Source organism: Drosophila willistoni, chromosome 3R (genome assembly GCF_018902025.1).
Source record: "Drosophila willistoni isolate 14030-0811.24 chromosome 3R, UCI_dwil_1.1, whole genome shotgun sequence".
NCBI lineage: Eukaryota > Metazoa > Arthropoda > Insecta > Diptera > Drosophilidae > Drosophila > Drosophila willistoni.
Genome location: NC_061086.1, coordinates 29,473,603 through 29,493,250, shown reverse-complemented (window position 1 = coordinate 29,493,250; position 19,648 = coordinate 29,473,603). Strand labels below are relative to the sequence as shown.

The window sequence follows — 19,648 nt, the reverse complement described above, 5'->3', positions numbered from 1 at the left end:
GTTACATTGCTAAATGTGTGGCAACACTACATTTTATAGTCACGGACTCCAAGTGACCATTTTTTTTTTATAATTTGTCAAAATTAATTGTTAATACGTATTTAAATACACTAATAACACATTACACACCAACAAAACAAGGCTTTAAACTGGCGGAGAAAAAAGTGCAAATGGCTTTATGCCAAACGTCAGTGGTAAGACGAAATGCCTAAGAAAAATGCCTCAAAAAATACATTCCAACAAACTGCAACAACAACAACATCGCATTTTGCGTAGTACAACAGACCCAAAAGGAAAAAAAGAGAAAAGTATTAAACGTGTTGTTGGCATATGTTGGGCAAGGAGTATTTGTCCCTGCGGCTTTTCCACAAAAAAGTGAAAGTTTCGCCTGAGCATGAGCAGCATAAGTTGCCGCAACACGGCGACATCATGTCTGTTGCATGTGTGTGTGTGTGTATGAGCGGCATATCCCATTCCCTCTCTGTCTCTCTCTCTCTCTGTGTCTGTCTGTGTTTTTGGTGCATTTATTGGTATTGCTCGGTTTTTGTGTCACCTGCATTCTTCTGATCCCCTTTCACCCCCCTCGAAGATATAATGGTCCGTATGGTTTTTAGCCTATCAACTAAAAGAATGTACGATGTATTTTACAATCTCATGGACATTCATACCTTATCTGCTGCTTCTGATAATGAAATGCGGTTAGGCCAAGAACTTTGGCAAAATATTCAAACTAATCCAAAAATTGTCACAGCATCATTTAAGTCTTTTTAATCAGCAAAGATTAACGGATTAACAGTAAACACTCAAATTGAAATAATCTGATACCGATCGCCCAAGTTGCAGTTTTCAGTGCATACATATGGAAATGCTGTCTCTCGTGCAGATGATTACTTGTTGTTGGTTTGGTTGTTCACTTGCTGATCCACTTATTTTTTCTATATTTTGTTCTGTATTATTGCAGTTGAAGGTCTATCATGCCGTGATAGAAGATGTCATCTCGAATGTGCGTGATGCATTCCTGGATGAGGGCGTCGATGAGCAAGTGCTGCAGGAAATGAAACAGATTTGGCGTAACAAACTAATGGCAAGTAAGGCTGTTGAGTTGAATCAGGAGCAAAGCGACAGCGGACCCCATCCACCGCCAATCGTGGCCAATAATCCAAAGGTAAGCAAAACGGATCAAGTTGTGTCAAGTTGTCATCGCCCATCTTTATGGCATTCGTATTCGTATGTGTGTGTGTGTTCATTCCATATTCTCTCTATGTAACTAATTGTATGATAATTGTTGCTTTATTTTCAAATGCCTACAACAACAACAACTACAATTAATGCGCCGCTTCTCTTCTTACCTGCATTCCATAAAACCACCAAAAAAACATTTTTCATCTCAACACATCTTCTCATCGCATAACAATTTCAACTCTAGAGCAACAAGGTAAATGACATAATAGCTGCTTATCATCATTTTCTATAATAGTTGTTGTAATATTGAATATTTGTTGCCTTTTTATAGGCCGCCAATGCCAAGGCCAAAAAGGCTGCCGCAGCTGCAGCCACATCCCAACAGAATAGCGCTAGCGGCACTAGCAGTAGCATCGGCGGTGGAATATCCACAATTAATCATACAGATAGCAAATTGGTAGCCAAATCACCAGCCCCTTCTAACATGGGCAATGGGCCGAAAAATGGTTTAGTTGCCATCAAACAGGAAGTAACATCACAGAATCCGCCACCATTACATCCGACTGCGGGTGCACTACTACAACAAAAGCAACAACAGCAGCAGCAGCAGCAACAACAACAACAACAACAGCAGGCAGCTAGCTCTGGGGGGCAGGGGCCCATACCAATTGTTGCCTCGCTGGATCCCAATCGGATTATGCCCGTAAATGTAAGAGAAAACTGTGCTTCATGATATCCCTGAAGATGATGTATAATTTTGTCCATTAACTCACACACAGATTACGTTACCTTCGCCACCTGGATCCGCAACCGCGGAATCTCGTGTGCTAACCATACAAGTGCCAGCATCTGCATTGCAGGAGAATCAATTGACCCAAATACTGACAGCACATCTAATTTCATCCATTATGACATTGCCCACCACCCTAGCATCGTCTGTGCTCCAGCAACATGTTAATGCCGCCCTCAGTAATGCCAATCATCAGAGTAAGTGCAATCTCACTAACAACCGATCGATTCGTCTTATTTTTTTGTTTAATTCAATTCGATAGAGAGTCTGGCTGCCGCCAAACAGTTGGATGGCGCCTTGGATTCATCGGACGAGGATGAAAGCGAGGAGAGCGATGATAACATCGATAACGATGATGACGATGATCTGGATAAAGACGATGATGAGGATGTCGAGCATGAAGACGCTGCCGAAGAGGAACCATTAAATAGTGAAGACGATGTTACCGATGAGGATTCAGCTGAGATGTTTGAAACAGAAAATGTGATTGTTTGTCAGTACGATAAGGTAAACTGAAAGAAAAACCACTAACCAACTCTCGAGTTCTCAATTATAATCTGGTTTAATATCTACAGATCACTCGCTCACGCAACAAATGGAAATTCTATCTCAAAGACGGCATTATGAATATGCGTGGCAAGGATTATGTATTCCAAAAATCAAACGGCGATGCCGAATGGTAAACATTATTCGCCCGCTATCGTTTGACAAGATATACATAAAAAAAGACATATAAACAAAGGAGCCTCATCTAAGAAAAAAAGTATCCCTATCTTGTAGAAAGCAACAAAATCCATAGAGCGCGACCAAAACAAAGCAGATCACAGAATTCTGGCAATGTATCTTATTTTCAGTTTACAACTGATGTTAAAATTTAGCTCAAAACCACACACACACACATACAGATATATAAGATTTGCGTTTCATTTTAATCGATATCTCTATTATGTGTATATTGTATTTATATATAAAAATAGTGCCGCAAAATTTTTTGTCAATAAATTGAAATATTTGTCAAGATTATTACACATCTCTTAAGTGTTCTTTTTTTTCTTCTGATGTTTTAATTTAAAAGTTTCAATCTCTCTTAGATTGGCTTAAACAAAAAGTATTCCTATTCGTCTGATTTTTTCTTTGCTTCTTTTTTTTTTGTGGGAGGATTTCAAGCACAATTTAATAAAAATATATTAAACTAGAATATTATTTCTCTGTTTTATATTTATTTAATATTAATATATATATATATATAGATATATATACCAATTCTTGTAGTAGTTAAGGAGTACAGCATTTTACAAATAAACACTTACAACAATAGCATGGCTTATTGTTTTTTCTTTTATACTCTGCATTAGTATATAGTATTTTCTGTTTGTTTACTTTTCAGTTGTTTCTATGTATTAGATATTTACTTCAATGTACATGCACTTAAAAACGAGGGGGGCTCTCGGGTGGGTGTTGCTCCCACCGCCATACGTGAATATTTTCTTCTTTACAATCTAAGAGTAATGACTAAAAATGTGTGTGTCTGTTATCATCCGTTTTGGGAGGGAGTCTAAAACTAATGCAAATGTGTGTGTTCGTTTGGATAATAAAGTAATTGATTGGATAGTTTGATTTATTTAAAGAGTTTAGTTGCAAGTCGAGATTAGGGTACAAATATATATATATATTTATATCTGTTGTTTGTTTTGGGTGTTTGGTATTAAAGATACAATTTATACAAAAACAAAATTAATGCAAATGAAACCAGGAAGAAAAAATAACCAAGTGTATACAATTAGATTTAAAACAACATTTTTATGCAGCAGTACTTGGCAATCCACGATCGTCTCTTGATCGACTCTTGAAATGTTTAAACATTTAGCTCTATTTGGTTGTGCCCGCAAACAAATTCGTGCTAAGCACCGAGATGAAAGTTATACATACATATATATTATTTATATTGTTTAAGTGCTTGTGTGTCTGTGTCTGCATTTCACATACACTTCGATATATGTATATATAAATCTACATATATATCTATATATATAGGTGTAAATTATCATCTGCCTAACTAAACATTAAGTTGTTAATAGAGCTATGTTAATTTCTTTGACCATTTTCACGCGATGCAACATCCGTTGCAGAGCATCCTGGCCAAGAGCTTGTGTAGAGTACCAAACGGGTGAATCGGGCACACAAGACCGTTCCGGTTGCAGATAAAATACATCATTACGTGTCTTTACGCTCTCAGGACTGTAAATTCGAAAATATTTAACGAAATGTTTAATGACAATCAACAACAATAATCTTACCATTTGGAGAGATAAAATTCGTAGAGTCGCACCGGACACCTCAGTGGGTTATCCTCATTTTCCTGCTGTTCATAGACCTTTTTCTTGCGCGGATTGGCATCTATTAAAAGTGGTAAATTGTATACATATGTAAATGATTCCCAAAATAAACTTACCCAGACCCGCCTGTGGTGGATAGAATCGTAACAGGACGTTGCGTGTGCCTGGTACCTTTGAGTTTTGTGATGACCGCTTCCAATGCTTCATTATGTGGGAGAAACTCAATTGCATATGCTCTTCAACGGTCTATAATTGATTTGTTTATATTTTATTCAAGTAAATGCTGTAGCTAAATATGTTACTTACGGTTAGATTAAAGTGTTTCGTGTTGAAAAACATCAGCGTACTAAGCAGAACATGCGGCGAATGGGCTCCAAGTTGTTTACACTCCCACAGATGCTCCTCCTCCACACGGGTAACAATATATTCTGAATAAATGAAAGAACAATTAGTCGGGAAGGTAGATGACAAAACAAGATTTGACTGCTTACGTGAATCATTGTACAGCACGGAGAACTTGCGAGCCACTTCATCGAGACATTCCGTAAATCGTTCATAGTAAGGATCATAGAAGATATTATCAATGCGCCCATTAACATAAAGATATTGCTGGATACCTGCAAATATTGTTGGAAATGAGCATTCATTTCGAAATTGGAATATTTTTAAGCCGATACATACCCAACACTAAATAGTATATGGTATCGGGTGCGTATTCTGTGCCATTTGGCTTGCGGACTTCCTTGACAAACAGACAGAGCGAATAATTCAGTTCGTCCGCCGTCATTTGAAGTAGTTCCGTTTTGAACGGACGCCGACGCATTGAGCTCTTCTCGATATCAGCATTCTTTGTCATGACCCATTGCTTCCAGGCGTTCACGCCGAACGTATACTTGAGGAACATCTGGGCATCGGGCTTCTCCTGCGGCTGTTGGGCCTGTTGTGATTGTTGCTGAAGGGCCGAGTGATCCAGATCGCCGGGTCGTTGTCTCTTTACCGGCGAACGATTGTTACGGACGGGTGACTCAAGGATGGCGCTACGCTTACGACCACGTGGAGAACTAGGAAAACAAATAAAAAAAAAAACATTAGAAGAATGTTGACGAGGGAGAGGATTTTCTGGAACTTACCGCTGTGCGGCATCCAACATGTGATGCTGTTGATCTAAATGATGTACACTCATTTGGGACATGGAATCATGACCCATGGGCGATTGATTACTAATCGTATTTGCCGTCATTGTGGATTCCAGGTCCACTGTTGTCGTCTGATGATGATTATCGTAGTCGCCGGTTGCCATTTTGAGAGCAATTTGAAGCATATCGTCACCATAGGGATTATGGCCCGTCGCACTGACATCCACCACTTGTTGGTGCTGCTGCTGCTGGTTAACCGCATCGAGGCTATTTTGATATTGCAGCGTCACTAGGCCTGGATCCGGTTTGATCTCATTGTCCGAATCCGAGTCCGAGTCATGTTTCTCTTCGGCCACCATTTCGGCCATCATTAACAGTTCCGCCTCCAGCGGATCCTCTGGCATCTTATCCTGAATCTTCTTAATCTCCTTCAGTATGCCCTGCGATGTGTTACGTGTGGTGGGTATAAAGATCGGCACTGGTATGGGCAACGGAATGGGTACGGGTACAGGGAACGGTGCCGAATACATATACATGGGCTGCGGCACAAAAATCGGCACTGGCACTGGGATCAGCACTTTATTGGAGTAATCCTTATCCGTTTGTGTAACACAATCCCTCATTGTAGGTTGACACTGTTCGCCCTGATTGACTGTCATGGGTTTACAACTGATATTGACATTGCGCACAGCCTTCGGATAAGGCGGCACAGTGATGATTTTCGTTTCCGTAACGGTATTCGTCCCAAAATCATTGCCCGTTACGGTACTCCTACGGCCAGTCGGCATACCTGCCCCTGGCAGACTCGGGGGCGATGGTGAACGTGCCACATTGTAGTCGACATGCTTGCGCGGCCTTCCACGACCCAGGGCAGTCGTTGTCGACGGAGTCACCGACATGACCAGCGGTGGCGGTGAATCCAATTTACCTCGTCCACGTTTACGTCGCACTGTCAAATTGCCAAGGCGAGCTTCCGTCTCACCGCTAGCTAAGGATTGGACAGTCGATATAACTGGTACCACTGTGCCTCCTCCAGCTGATTTCTTGTTGCTGCCACCAACAGAATTGTTTTTGCCACCCTGTGCCAGGAATTGAAGAACATATGATGATTGTTAGTTAGTATGAGAGAATGCGAATCATAGTAGCAATCGAATTTCTAGTCTATCGGAAGGGGGAAGATTAAACTCACCGTTTGCAGCTTCAGTTTGACCCGTTTGGGTAGACCAGTGGGAAATGGTGCCGCATTTTTGTTACCTCGCGTCGAACCGGATGAAGATTGAGACTTACTGCTGCCACTGCTGGTGCTTGGCAAATCACTGTCCAGGGTGAGTGGGGCACGGGCGAATTGATTTTGGAACTGCATCACACACTGATATGTACAGAAATTGCGCATCGATGCATCCGACATGGTTAGATGGTATTGCGGGGTGCTGAAGTTGCTACAATTGTCGCATTTGGTTACGGTCCGGGCGGATATATTACAACTGACACCATGCATGGTCAGACAATTGATCGAACAGGTGAGTGTCTCCTGATCGCCCTGCTGCTGATAGATCATATCAAAATTATACTTCTTCACCTTGCACCACTGACAGGAGACAATGTGTCGATTCACAATGATGTAGACGTTAATGCAGATCCGCGAGCAGAACATTTTCGGTGCCTGCTGCTGATCATAGTAAATGGTGTAGGCATCGGCGCTCTTGCGTTCAAAATACTTGGAGCACATGGCACAGGGATCGGCATTCACATTGCTCACAAACTTAAAGGCCGAGAAGCAGGGATTCGAGCAGAAAAAATGCTCCTTGTCCTCCAGAAGCATTTCCACACGCACTGGCTTCTCGTTATTGCACACGCCACACATGTCGGTGCGCAATTTCTTCTTGGGATTGCACATGCTATCGTATCGCCGCAGACAGGCCTGTGAGCAAAAGTCTTTGAATTGATCCTTGTCCCCGACTGGAGCCAGAAAACCCTCTTGGCCACTGCTAATGTCCTTCTGGCAGCACGAGCATGTCTTCAGGCCCTTCTTGAAGGTGTTGAGACAGGCGGCACAACAGAATTGCCTCACATCGAAGCCGAAGCGTACACAATACTTGCCGAGAGCTGTTGAGCTCACCTCCTGTTTGCAGGTCTCACAGTTGGCTCCAATTGTGCGCTGATAACTGCCCAGGCAGACCTCATTGCAGAAATCCATGGTCTCCCACACAAGTTGCTTGTCGTTCATTGTTATCTCCGCATTACAGTCGGAGCATCGCCGCCGAAAACTTTCCATGCGATCCAAACGAGCTGCCTCCGCCTCGGCATTGGTACGGGCCACCACACTGCCGCTGCTCTCGGCCCTCTTGCTGGGCGAACGTATTGTTGTGGCTCCAATATTTCGTACCCGTATGGAATGCCGTTTTAATTTAAATTTGTCCGGCTCTTCGGCATTCAAGAGATTGAAACAATCATCATCGCAGATATAGAACGATTCTTGCTCCTGTCGCAGGAAATATTTGCATTTCTTCTCCTCTTTACATTGCAGACAGGTCTTGTTTACGGGTCCACGACTGCTGTCTGTCTCCTCTCTAGCAGCAGCAGGTGCAGCGTCTTCGCCTTCGCCTTCACCTTCAGCACTTGCTGCCTGCTGATTGTCTTGGTCATCGTCTCCCACATCTAAGGATTTGGATGCGTCTTGGGGTAACTCTTCAACCAAAAACTTCTTACGTCTCACAAAATATTTGCCAGGATGTTCAGCGATTAAAGCATCGCAGCAGGCTTGATCACATAAATATTCGTAAATGCTAATTACTGACGTGTCCTCTGTTCCATCTCCACCACCACTACCACTACCATCTTCGGTTTCTGTTGTCTCCGGTCTCTGTTTGCAACGGAAACCACAATTTTTCTCAGTGCCACATTGTCGACACTTTTCCGTTCTGCCCACAATCCAGCTTATTATTGTTTTACTAGAACTAGCTCCTGCCTCGCCCGCTCCTGCAGTTGTTGTTGAATCATCTGCTGCCGCATCATCAGCATCAGCATCTCCATCAGCTTCGGCAGCATCACCAGATCTATCGGCATCCGCATCCACACTCTCGTTAGTTGCTGCATAAAATTAAAAAACCGAGAGTAAATTTAATTGAACTAAACTTGTTCAAATATTTAAAATAGAAACTGTGCAACGAAACAAATTGTAAAAAAATTGCTCTATGAAGATAATTATTACGAATTAACAAAATATTGAACCACATTGAGGAGAAGAAAGACCATAAATCACAAAGAAAGGAAACTAAACTATAATAGTCCGTGTGGGACTTAAAAAGAAACATTCAGTTTGAATGGAAATAAAACCAAATAAAGATATTTATATTTATTCTGCTGCACAGTGAATAAAATTGTTTGAATTTTTTTTTTTTTTTTTTGCTGAGCTCCAATGCGCTCACCTGCAGCAGCATTTTCTGACGTTGCCATCACCGCTTTAGCTCCAGCTTCTGTATCAGCTTGAGCGTCTGCTGGCCAAAGAATTGAAAGGATTGATTGGTTGATGGCAGATGGAGAGACATTTAAAGAAGGGTTAGATATATCTACAAATCCACTTACCATCTGGTGTGGCAGCTTTGTCGGCTTGATCAGGATCTGTGGCTGTTGCATCTGCGGCGTCCGCATCTTTATCAGCAGATGAGTCGGCAGTGCTGGCGGCATCTGCTTGATTTGCAGGTGATGCTACTTTGGAGGCGGCTTCTGCTTGTTCCGCTGCTTCCTCTTCAACGGCAGCTTTTTCAGCATTTTCACGGGCCAATTCCTTTTCAGCTTCGGTTACTTCTGTTTCCGGATCATCGGGTATAAGACAAACATCTGACTCTTCTGGTTCCAGGACATTCTCAACGGTTTCTATAAAAGAAAAATGTTAATTCTATGCGGTTCTAAATGAAATATTGATTCATCCAACTGACCATCACCATGCTCTGGTTCTGCATCAACCTCGCCTTCTATAGTGTCATCTGCCGCAGCATCCTCATCTTCTCTATCCTCTAGGCTGGTATCAACTTCATCCTGGCCCTCGGCATCGAGCGCTGGGGCATCAGCATCAACATCAGCCTCATGATGAGAATCTCCTCCCAAGGAATGCATATCTACATCGTCAGATGTGGCTGCCGCCGCTGCACTGTCAGCTGTTTCGGCAACAGCTTCGTCATCCACTTCCATTGCTTCATTGGAGGCAGGCGGGGCATCAACTGCATCCTCGCCTTCCACGGGCTCTTGCTCCTGCCCCTGCTCGAGAGTATCCGTTTCAGCGGTCTCTTCTAGGTTACTTGTTTTTGTAAAGTTCTCTTCCTCCTCCTCCTCCTCTTCATCCTGGGGAGCCGCAGCTTCCTCCTCAGGTACTTCTTCTTGGGGAGCAGATGCCGTGACATCTTGCTGCTCTGTACTAGCCTCGACTTCTGTGCTTTCACTTGGTTCCTGTTCCTCCGTCTCCGCCGTGTCTGTCACATCGGCAATTTGGGCGGGATCTGGGTCTGTCTTCTCTGGTTCAGGTTTGTCGACTTTCCCCTGTGACTGACTCTCTTCCATATCCAAGGAACCTTCAGAGATTTGTTCGAAATCTTCTTCAACTGCTTCGCCGGCCACCTTTGGCACGGGCTCAATATTACCGCCCGCATCTTCGGCTGGTGGAGAAGCCGGGGTATCTCCCTCGGCCACAATTGCCGCCTGTTGTTCGCCAGAATTTTCCGTTTCGGCATCATCAAATTTTGGCGTCTCTGTTTCGGGTCTAGCATTGCTGGAGTCGGCGCCAAAAGAATCTAAGCTGGAAATTTCCTCCATTTTGGGTTTATGATATTTCGCTTAAGTTTTGGGTAGACTTTGTGCGTTTGTTTGCGTTTTGTTTGTCCTTCCCTCTCCTCCTAGACATGAACTGGGCGAGTAAAAAACGGGGGAGATGCATTAGCAAATTTAAAACAAATATCACAACAAAGGTTTATCGGGGGCTGTTTATGTTTTCCATCCCGCCGCAGTCGAGCCGCGAGGAAGTTCGAAAGCGCCGCTGTCGCACGCTAAGGAAGTTCGAAAGCATTGCCAGGGCCTCATACCATTGCCGCCTAAAATGTGTACACACACTCTCACCAACACAGGCACATGAGCACACACATTCACACACACATTCACACACACACACATACGCACACGCACACAGTTGGCCACACTGTACCTGCACCATGGTACAGTGAACGAAAAAACAAAACATGCGCCAACAAATGAAAACCTATGCAACAAATTTATGCACACCAACACTTAATTATATGCATTTGCATTATCACATACTTTTTAGTTGCAACACTGTGGCAAGCAGCCCTTCGTTTGCTATGATTTTCGAGAATCGGAATATGGACCGACCACAACTGGCCACAAAGAGAGTAAAGCGCACTGTATGAACAATAACAAATTAACTGCCTCACATTGCTGCAGTATTAACTTAAACTACGTTAAACACTTGCACTTGTTACTTCTAACTTTGCCCACAATTATTATTTTTCTGCACTTTTGCAACATGCAATTTTTGTCTGATATCTTGGGGCCACTGTACTACACGGCTTTTTATTATAATGAAAATGGCGCAGACAGTGATGCTGGGTTAGCTACTTTGTAGCCACGGCTGAAAAAGTAGCTAGTTTTTGCTCATATCCGACTAAAATTTCATCCGAATACCACAATTTTTATCCGACACCCACTATTATTTATCCGGTTTCGCGCTAAAATTTTTTCAAAACAAATTGGCAGTCTTTGTACCAGGGATGAGTTTCTAAGGCGCCAGTGAGCATTGCAATAAACAGCGGGAACTTGAAGATTTGCAATTCGTTATTTAATTATAATCAATATTTTGTTATTACTCCTTCAGCATCGAGGAGGACATTGGGAAAGTACTTGATGATCTTTGTGAAATGCGGAAACTTTTGAATATTACTAAACTTAATATCATTGACTTCCTGATACTGCTGCAACAGTTGAACAAGATCGTTGGGCGCTACTAATTCGGTAACCAACCAAAGTTGGATCACATAGTTCAGGGCGTAGATTTGTATGTTCATGATGGATGGCTCTTGGATTAATTGGTCAGCATTTTCAAGGATTTTCTAAAAATAAAAATATTAAGCTAAATTGAAGTAACGTAAGGTTCTATGTTTCATTACCACCAGGCAAGCATACTCCAGCTCGGCAATATTATGACGAAAAGCTAGATCAAAAGCTGGAAAGATGCCTTCCAGTGGCCATTCCTTATCCTTTAGCAGATCAGAGAACTTGACCATCAATTCGGGGATATTATATGCACACGACAAAATGAATATGTCGCCTATTAATTGCAGCTGGACATTGGGCGAGGTCACCTCAAATGTGTAAATAAACTCAAGAAAGATCTCTACGCTCTCAGGGGAGACACCATTGATCTGAAGTACCCCATTCCATTGTTTGTTCTGATATATATCCTGCTCCAGTTTCTCAGAGGCAGTTGCCAAAAAGATGCGATGACACAAAAATTTCCGGTAACACACATTCCCGCTTTGAATGTCCGTATCCGCGCAAGTGCTTTCGACATGAATCTCACAATCGGCGGATATTCCATTGCGAAAGTATTCCAGGCGACGCTTTTTGCTTGAATACTCCTCCTGGTACTGTTCTTCATCTCCTAATAGGGACAACACATTTTCGGGCTCATTTTCATCAGCTTGGGGTGTCCTAAAGTCATCCAGCGGGTCTGACATTTCTACCAGAGTCCCTTAAAATTTTGAAATGTAAATGAAATTATACACATCAAATTCAAACAAATTCAAAATGAATTGTAAACTACGTCGCCTCGATCTGCTGCGTAATGGCAATAAATTACCCAAGTCGGATTGTGAGCTTCGTGTCTGGTATGTGGACAAGACGAAACGCAGTTTCCGCCAGTTTCACTGTCATCGCATAATGCTGGCATCCGCGTCCGAGGAGTTTGAGAATCTTATCAATGCTCCGGACTTTGAGCAGAACCGTCATGTTATCACTGTGGATGATGCCTCTCCGAATGCCTACGAGGCACTGCTCCTCTATATATACACATATGAGGTACGCCCAGTTCAAAGTGCCCATTCGAAGCTTTTCCATCCATGTATTCTCTTCTAGATCTGCGATGCCATCAATCTGGATATGTACAGCGAACTACTCCATTTGGCCACTAAATATAAGATCCATGACTTTGTTGACTGCTTCGTTGAGAAATTGGCCAATCAGGATTGGCCCATTGAAACGGTGTTGAAAATTTTCCATTTGGCCAATAAGCATAGCAGTCCAACCATTATGGATTTGGTAGCAAAGGTAACCAATCCAAACCCCAAATCAATAAGCCAGCCATATAGATTTTATTTTCTTTGTTAGAAAATTTTGCCAATTGCCACGCAAGTGCTAAATGATAACTGCTTTCTTCGGCTAAGAGTGGATGAGCTAAAGGCCTTAATCACAATCTTAAAGGACAAGCAGATCGTCTCGGATGAGGATCTCTTGGAGGCACTAAAGAAATATCAGATATCAAACAATTTGCGCTATAATAACATGGAGAAATTTCAAGAATTTGTCGAGATTACTCAACTATTTGATGAGGTTCTCTTTGAAATTGATGGCACATTGGCCGTAAAGCATTCCGATACGGATCACCAGAGGCAGTCATCCTCCGCAAGGGCAAGTAGAAGTTAAAGGATTTTGTTAATTTCTTTTATTCGGTTCAAAAAACTGTGAACAACAAAATATTATGGATTCCAGAGCTTAAAGATAATAAATACTAAATTTAATTACATATTTATATATATAATTTGTAAATTTTAGATATATATATATATTTTGGTAATACCCAAAAGTATTCAAAACGATCCGATGCAACAATCAAGAGAAAAAAAAATTAGATGGGGCAAAAAAAAGGGGAAGAAGAAGAGAAGAAAATTAATCAACGACAAATGTGAAAAAAGAAAAGAAAACCCTAAATCTAGGATGATGCTGTGGCTGCCAGGGGCATGCGGATTTTCATCGGTGCCATTAGTACATCATCCGAGTCATTGTTGTTGTTGTTGTTGTGATTAGCAGAGACACTGCTGCTTGGCTGGACATTAAGGAAATCCTCATTATCAAGAACCACATCTTCATCGTCATCGTCATTGACAGAGGTTGATAGCTCATCCTGATCACAAACGTTGGCCATTCCATTCGTTTGGCGTTCACATTCCTGAGTAGATTTCACATCCTCATCCTCGGCTGGCTCTTGCTTTGGCATCTCAAACTTGGCTTTGCTCACATTCCTTTCACTCAGACCCGTCGAGGTAGTCTCAAATTTGCAGACCACAGCAATGCGCAGGTTGACAATCAGAGAGAATAGTTTCACCGCCGCACCGACTTTTAGTTTAAGATGTTCGGATAGATCGTTGCGTCCCAGCATGAGGAGAGCCCGTCCATCGATGTCCTCGTCAAACATATTGTTGGCTATCACTTTTGAGTTGAGGGCTCGCTCCACATATTCATAGACATCCCATTTGGTCCAGTAGAGTGGATTGCTGTTAATCTTGTCAAGATCAAAGTCACAATTCTTTTGCCACAGGCGATAATTGCGCTGGAACTGAGGACCATACTCATTGACAATGGTCTTGGCTATAGCCATGGAACGGACATCCAACGGTTTCTCAGCCTTTCCAGACATCTTCTTCGGTTTGGTTGCCTCCGGCTGCGATTTGGTTTTTGGCTCTGTTTTTATAGTTATTGGTGGAGCTGGCGGAGGTGGTGGAGATGACGGCGCCGCCTTAACAGGCTTCGATGATTTCTTGTTCGGAGATCGCTTGATATTCTCAGGTGACACACGGGCCGGCTTAACCGTTTTGGAACGCCATAGACGCCAGTTTTCCGGTGCATAGGGACAACAATCGCGCAGAGCGTGAACATTGAGATTGAAACGTTTGGCATTGCCGAAGCCACGGCAGCCCTCCACATCGCAGGGCATTTGGGATTTGTTCTGTAGGAAACCGGGCGGCGTTTCCAATTCATGTGAGGTGGCCTCACACCAGCCAATCGGATGCAGATCTGGGCTATCGTCTTCGAGCCAAAAATAATATTCCGTGGGCCAGCAATCCAGATGGAGCTGGACACGATAGCCCTTGCGATTCACCACTGTGGCAGGTCGAATAAGGCATGGATTGCGCTGATCCACCACCTCTAATTTCATACGCGACTGAAACTCCATAGGCAGTCGCGGCTTAAAGAGATGGGACGGAGCCGCAATGCCGCCCGAGTCTTTGATATATTCCGACCAACTGAAAACCACATTCTGATAGTCCGGAGGCACAATCAATTGCTGTCGTCCGTCGTGCCAGCCGCATGGATGAATGTACGGTGAATTGATGTGCACCCACAAATCGTAACAATCATCCCAGCCATCGAAATGAACGCGTATACGTTCATCCAATATATCTGCCACGGTGGCCACACAAATCTTGCCCGTATCATTCAGATCCTCCGCCTCCAGATGCATACCCACAGTAAACCCATTTGTCATCGATGGCTGCGGTGACATATTCAGATGGCTGAACAGATGCCTAGGTGCTGGCTTCCCATCGACCTTGATCAGGTAACGTGACCAACTGAACCGATCCGAGCAATAGCCTTTGGGTGCTTGCAACACACGGCCCGTGCTGTAACACCAACCGGGCGGAAAGATGTCCATGGAATCGGCATTCACATAAAAATCATACATACTGGCATAGCCATCGAAATGAAGCTTCAATCGATAGCCACGCACCTCGGCTATGGTGCACACACAGAAGAGCGAACAGTTCTCGGGATCAATGGCCTCCACTTTCATGCCACGCTGAAAGCCATTCGGATTGATGGGAAACGGATTGAAGAACAGATGAATGGGTGCAGCAATATCATTGCCCTTTTTGGCCAAATACTCGCTCCATCGGAACTGTTTCTTCACCTTCTCCTTGGGATGTACGACTTTGCGGGCTTCGGTTGAAGCAACTTTAACCACTGCCTCTGAGACAAGCGTCGATGCGGCAGACGTTGAAGCTGATGATGCCGATGATCCTGTTGCTCCCGCTGACAAGCGACTCATCTTGGCCTCCACTTGTGAATTGTTGTTGTTGCTGCCGCCAGGAGGCAGTCGTCGTTTCTGTCCACGTCGCACACAAGCAAGGGAACAGTAACCTACAAGAAAAATCAGTATTAGAGATTTTTCAAATCATTTGCCTATAAGCCGGGCATGAAATTTGAAATGGAAACTCATTACTCACGAGGCGCCAGAAAGTCAGCTGCAGGTCCATGGCAATTGCAACGCTGACACAGATAGAGCAAAGGATCTGCAGTTGCTGTCGGCCGACGGTCAGGACGATCGAACAGTGAGCGCTCAAAGTAGTTGGCCGGCCCCTGGCGAGGCTCACATCGCTCGTTCAGTTGCAGCAGATTCAAGCGATTCAATTCAAAGCGCAGCGTCGAATTGGGCAATTGTCCAGGTTGCTGGCCACGCCAGCGTACCATGGGCAGAGTTTGTAGTACGCTTCTCTTTAAATTATTCAAAATTAGGCTGGGTCTGCCACCACTGGAGGTGTTGGGGCGATTGGCTGCTTGGGTCTCGTTGACGGAGAGTGTCGGTCCAGATGAAGAACCCGGAGGAGAAGAAGAAGTTACGCTATTCTTTTGCTTGGGTTTAATCGAAGCGCTTGAAGAAGAACTCGATGAGGGCGACACTTGCTCATCGCAGCGCAATGAACGCTCAAAATCCTCATTGGACAAATTTAAAGTTTCCGCTTTTAGAATGCTTATGCTTGGTATTGCAGCCGTTGGTTCCTCTTTCTTGAACTTCTTTTCGCTTTGCTCAGCATGGATCTCTTCTACGTCACTGCTGCTGCTTCTCCTGCTGCTGCTAATGCTACTTAAAGTGCTGGCACTGGTTGAGGAGTTCTTCCTCGATGATATGGGTGTGGGTGTTGGTGTACACGTGGGTGTCTTTGTTTTTGTGGTCACGGTCACTGTTGGCTTGTTTATTATTGGCTTTTGCGGTTTTGTTGCCTGTTTATCCTCCTGGTCACTGTCATCGAAGTCGTCGTCGTCATCGTCGTCTATGGTGATGGTCTCAATTGTCCTTGGCTGTTCAATGACATCCACCTCTTTGGCCATTATGGCAACTGAATGGCGTCGTTCGCTCCCCGGTGAGGACTGCTCAGTGGCCGCAAAAGATTTCGAACGTTGCAGTTTGTGTGGAACTTTTTTCACGCCAATAACAGCTGGACCCAAGGTTGGCAAATCCCTCTGCTTTACTAATGGTGCAATCGTGGCCTTTTGTACTTTCATTAGGGTCAAACTAGGCAATGCTGTGATGGAGGGTGCGGTTGCCACAGTAATAGAAGCAATAGTGGCAGCAGGTGTAGGAGTAGGAGCCGTTGAAACCGTTTCGGCCAGAGCAGGAGCACCAGGAAGAGTAGCTGGAGCGAGAACAGCAGCAGTGACGGTGGCAATAGAGCAAGCAGGAGCAGCAGTTGGACCAGGAGCAACATCTAAGACGGAAGTCGCAGATTGTGTGGGAGGAACAGCTTGAGATGGAGTAACAGTTTGAGTGGGAGCAACAGTTTGAGTGGGAGTCACAGGTGGAGCAGTTGTAGCAGCAGGTACAGTATCAGGTGTTGGGTCAGGTTTCGACATAGTTTTAACTGGTGGCATAGGCTTAATTTTGGGCGGAATTTTGTTGTTGTTGTTGTTATTGTTATGATTCTTATTATTGCTCAACAGAATGGCACTAGGATTGGCCTTAGCTTGATTGAATTTCATCCTCAGTTTGTCCACAGCCGCCTTACTAAGAATAACGGGAGCCCTTGAATTGGCCAACAGCGATATTTGTCCACTGGGCACCAATGTATTGGATGTTGCCTTGGCCGGAACCGAAGAAGAAGAACCACCCACAAGAGCAGAAACAGGCGCTGAAACTGAAAAATAATAATATAAGTTATTATATTTATGAGTCACAATTGCCAAAACTTAAAACTTATATGTATGTAGCTTCATCTGATCTTTCACACTATTACTTAAGTCTGGGCTCATCTCATCTTTTCATTACTTTTAAATTAAATTTTTCATTTTTATTTCAATTTCAATGCAGCTGCAAAAACCTGATCGTCATCATCACGGTCATTGTTGTTGTTGTTGCTGTTTGCTGTTGGTGCTGCTGGCACCCCGCCCGCCTTTAGCATATATTGATAAAAAAAAAAAAAACAACAAAAAAAGTAAAACCGAAAAAATATAAACTAAATAATAAGTTACATTTGCTCAATTAATATTATTCATTTACCATGCGAAAGTAATACGGGGAAAATACCAAACTCTAAACAAAAATGCAATCAACTATTTTTTACGTTTTCCAAAAACGATTCTCATTACGAAATCTACAAGAGTAACAAAACAACAACAGCAACAAACAAAACAGGCCCGGACTATAAAGTGCAATCGAGGGGGCGGCATACTAATACATACAAAAACCATAGCGATTACAGATGCACATGTAAATATATATATATATAGATATATGTGTATGTGATATCAGATGAATCAGAACATAGTTAAGTAATGACAACTTTATTCTTTTTTTAGACTCTGTTAACAAATCGAATTAAAATTAGTTTTTGAATTAGTATTTAAATTTTAACACACATATATACATAAATAGTTAACAAATTTTTTGGCAATTTTTAGGAAAATACAATAGCTTAGAAAAACCAGTTTAACCACTTGGATAATTCACATGGAATTCAGCAACATTTTGAAATGAAAAGTAATGCTCTTTCAATTTTTAATATTATTAAATATATGCAGGTATGTACATATGTATGTATCATCATCATGTGCAGAAGAAGAAGAATGTGACCGCATTATTTTTACTTTCACTACCCTCTAAAAATTGTTGCTGCACGTTGTTGGTTGTGCTTAATTAACAAATTTTTCTTCTCTTTTTTTTTTTTGGCCCCTGACTTAATTTAAATACGGCCATGAGACTAACGAAAGTAAACTATAAACATGTAAAAATACAATAATTTCAACAACAACAAGAGTAACAATAATAAAATTAATCTATATATACACACAAGTCGAGTCAGTTCTGTCTTTTTCCCGTTCCACACTGTGCAGGGCACAGGAATTTTGCACCTTACAATGAAAATTTCAATAAAATTAAAAGAAAAGCAATCTACCTACAATAATATGGAGGAAACTTTCAAGATCTCTGGGGGCGTTATAATTATATAACTCCAAATTGTGACTTACCTGTTGTCAGGGTACTCGTTGTTTTAGTACTCTGGCCGGGATTACCATTTATCTGCTGCTGATGTGGTGACTGTGGCTGAGAAGCAACTGACGACGATGCCGCTGTCGAACGTATTAACATTGGCTGAGCGTTTCCCTTGGCCGATGAAGCACTTATTATTGTTGTCTTGCCACTGGGCGTTAAAATGGCCAATAGATTCGAGTTTGACACGTTGCCAGCTGATCCTACTCCCTTATTAGTGGTTACCAATTGTATTAGAGGTGGTGTAGGTGAATGTCCCACTGTTGCCGTTGCATTGGCCACTGCTCCTGGAGTGGCTTTAATGGTTAATGGTGGAACCACATTAATTGGCATTAGTTTTGATTTTATGGCCGTATTATTGTTGTTGTTCTTGTAGGTGCCTAGGGTTATATTTGAAGATTTGCTGGAACTAGTGGCCGAGGACATGCTTGTTATAGGCACAAAACGCAACTCCTCTTTTGGGATAGTTGACAGACCGCCGCTGGATATTGTATTTATCATTTTGGTGGTTGTCAGTTCCCGCTTCATTTCTCCATTGGTTGGCAACATTTTGCCCGTTTATGCGAAAACTTTTCGCAATTTTTTATTGAAAACTAGATTTCGTTTTTTATCAAATATCACACAATTCACAAAACGCGTCCTGGTCTCAACTCTTTTTAACTGGAGGACAAGATATTATTTTGTACGTTGCGCCGCATCAAAGTTTCTGGCATTTTACGTTCCTTTTTTTTAGAGTTTTGGTATTTTTTTAGTTCGCTTCTAACTTTGAAGTTTATTTCCTTTTTAGTTTTTATTTTTTATAAACTTTACCGTTTTCAATGGTTTTAACTTATATCTCGATGAATTTGATTTTTGTAAATCGATTCTTTCTATATTTGTA

General features: G+C 42.6%; 5 protein-coding genes across 7 annotated transcripts; 2 read left to right on the top strand and 3 right to left on the bottom strand.

The window, feature by feature from the left end:
* The first annotated feature begins 23 nt into the window (after positions 1-23).
* LOC6649818 (transcription initiation factor IIA subunit 1) lies at positions 24-2,995 on the top strand. Of its 2 annotated transcripts, XM_002071922.3 has the most exons (7): positions 24-194; positions 962-1,165; positions 1,427-1,435; positions 1,514-1,891; positions 1,962-2,169; positions 2,235-2,479; positions 2,548-2,995. In XM_002071922.3, the coding sequence occupies exons 1-7, from the start codon at positions 171-173 to the stop codon at positions 2,653-2,655; spliced, it is 1,176 nt and encodes a 391-aa protein (XP_002071958.2). In that variant the 5' UTR covers positions 24-170; the 3' UTR covers positions 2,656-2,995. The 2 variants fall into 2 exon arrangements, with proteins under 2 accessions (XP_002071958.2, XP_015032548.1); XM_015177062.3 differs by lacking the exon at positions 1,427-1,435 and having other exon boundaries at positions 25-194.
* A 975-nt stretch (positions 2,996-3,970) lies between these two features.
* Positions 3,971-11,027, bottom strand: LOC6649817 (zinc finger MYM-type protein 4). 2 transcript variants are annotated; one of them, XM_002071921.4, is made up of 11 exons: positions 10,752-11,027; positions 9,383-10,344; positions 9,030-9,320; positions 6,634-8,534; positions 5,439-6,523; positions 4,990-5,369; positions 4,800-4,925; positions 4,615-4,736; positions 4,425-4,554; positions 4,270-4,369; positions 3,971-4,210 (listed from the first exon to the last, which is right to left on the bottom strand). In XM_002071921.4, exons 2-11 carry the CDS (start codon positions 10,251-10,253, stop codon positions 4,036-4,038), a joined length of 5,181 nt encoding a protein of 1,726 aa, XP_002071957.2. In that variant the 5' UTR covers positions 10,254-10,344; positions 10,752-11,027; the 3' UTR covers positions 3,971-4,035. The 2 variants fall into 2 exon arrangements, with proteins under 2 accessions (XP_002071957.2, XP_046865153.1); XM_047009197.1 differs by lacking the exons at positions 9,030-9,320; positions 9,383-10,344; positions 10,752-11,027 and adding an exon at positions 8,873-8,925 and having other exon boundaries at positions 3,972-4,210.
* A 240-nt stretch (positions 11,028-11,267) lies between these two features.
* Positions 11,268-12,187, bottom strand: LOC6649816. The gene is made up of 2 exons (XM_002071920.3): positions 11,618-12,187; positions 11,268-11,560 (listed from the first exon to the last, which is right to left on the bottom strand). Exons 1-2 carry the CDS (start codon positions 12,185-12,187, stop codon positions 11,300-11,302), a joined length of 831 nt encoding a protein of 276 aa, XP_002071956.1. The 3' UTR covers positions 11,268-11,299.
* Positions 12,188-12,221: 34 nt separating this feature from the next.
* On the top strand, positions 12,222-13,251 carry LOC6649849. The gene is made up of 3 exons (XM_002071919.3): positions 12,222-12,527; positions 12,585-12,776; positions 12,837-13,251. The coding sequence occupies exons 1-3, from the start codon at positions 12,222-12,224 to the stop codon at positions 13,149-13,151; spliced, it is 813 nt and encodes a 270-aa protein (XP_002071955.2). The 3' UTR covers positions 13,152-13,251.
* Positions 13,252-13,273: 22 nt separating this feature from the next.
* On the bottom strand, positions 13,274-19,635 carry LOC6649848. Its single transcript, XM_023179651.2, has 3 exons — positions 18,747-19,635; positions 15,731-17,416; positions 13,274-15,644 (listed from the first exon to the last, which is right to left on the bottom strand). The coding sequence occupies exons 1-3, from the start codon at positions 19,315-19,317 to the stop codon at positions 13,438-13,440; spliced, it is 4,464 nt and encodes a 1,487-aa protein (XP_023035419.1). The 5' UTR covers positions 19,318-19,635; the 3' UTR covers positions 13,274-13,437.
* Positions 19,636-19,648: the final 13 nt, after the last annotated feature.

Excerpts from the sequence above, each read along its gene's own strand:
- LOC6649849 (XM_002071919.3), top strand. The coding sequence starts at position 12,222 with ATGAAATTATACACATCAAATTCAAACAAATTCAAAATGAATTGTAAA. Across the intron at positions 12,528-12,584 it reads TCTATATATACACATATGAG|ATCTGCGATGCCATCAATCT; the intron begins GTACGCCCAGTT and ends ATTCTCTTCTAG. Across the intron at positions 12,777-12,836 it reads TTATGGATTTGGTAGCAAAG|AAAATTTTGCCAATTGCCAC; the intron begins GTAACCAATCCA and ends TTTCTTTGTTAG.
- LOC6649816 (XM_002071920.3), bottom strand. The coding sequence starts at position 12,187 with ATGTCAGACCCGCTGGATGACTTTAGGACACCCCAAGCTGATGAAAAT. Across the intron at positions 11,561-11,617 it reads TGGAGTATGCTTGCCTGGTG|AAAATCCTTGAAAATGCTGA; the intron begins GTAATGAAACAT and ends TTTTATTTTTAG.
- LOC6649818 (XM_002071922.3), top strand. The coding sequence starts at position 171 with ATGGCTTTATGCCAAACGTCAGTG. Across the intron at positions 195-961 it reads CTTTATGCCAAACGTCAGTG|TTGAAGGTCTATCATGCCGT; the intron begins GTAAGACGAAAT and ends GTATTATTGCAG. Across the intron at positions 2,480-2,547 it reads TTGTTTGTCAGTACGATAAG|ATCACTCGCTCACGCAACAA; the intron begins GTAAACTGAAAG and ends TAATATCTACAG.
- LOC6649848 (XM_023179651.2), bottom strand. The coding sequence starts at position 19,317 with ATGTTGCCAACCAATGGAGAAATGAAGCGGGAACTGACAACCACCAAA. Across the intron at positions 17,417-18,746 it reads AACGAGTACCCTGACAACAG|TTTCAGCGCCTGTTTCTGCT; the intron begins GTAAGTCACAAT and ends ATTATTTTTCAG. Across the intron at positions 15,645-15,730 it reads AGCTGACTTTCTGGCGCCTC|GTTACTGTTCCCTTGCTTGT; the intron begins GTGAGTAATGAG and ends TTTTTCTTGTAG.
- LOC6649817 (XM_002071921.4), bottom strand. The coding sequence starts at position 10,253 with ATGGAGGAAATTTCCAGCTTAGATTCTTTTGGCGCCGACTCCAGCAAT. Across the intron at positions 6,524-6,633 it reads TCAAACTGAAGCTGCAAACG|GGTGGCAAAAACAATTCTGT; the intron begins GTGAGTTTAATC and ends TTCCTGGCACAG. Across the intron at positions 4,370-4,424 it reads TCCACCACAGGCGGGTCTGG|ATGCCAATCCGCGCAAGAAA; the intron begins GTAAGTTTATTT and ends CACTTTTAATAG.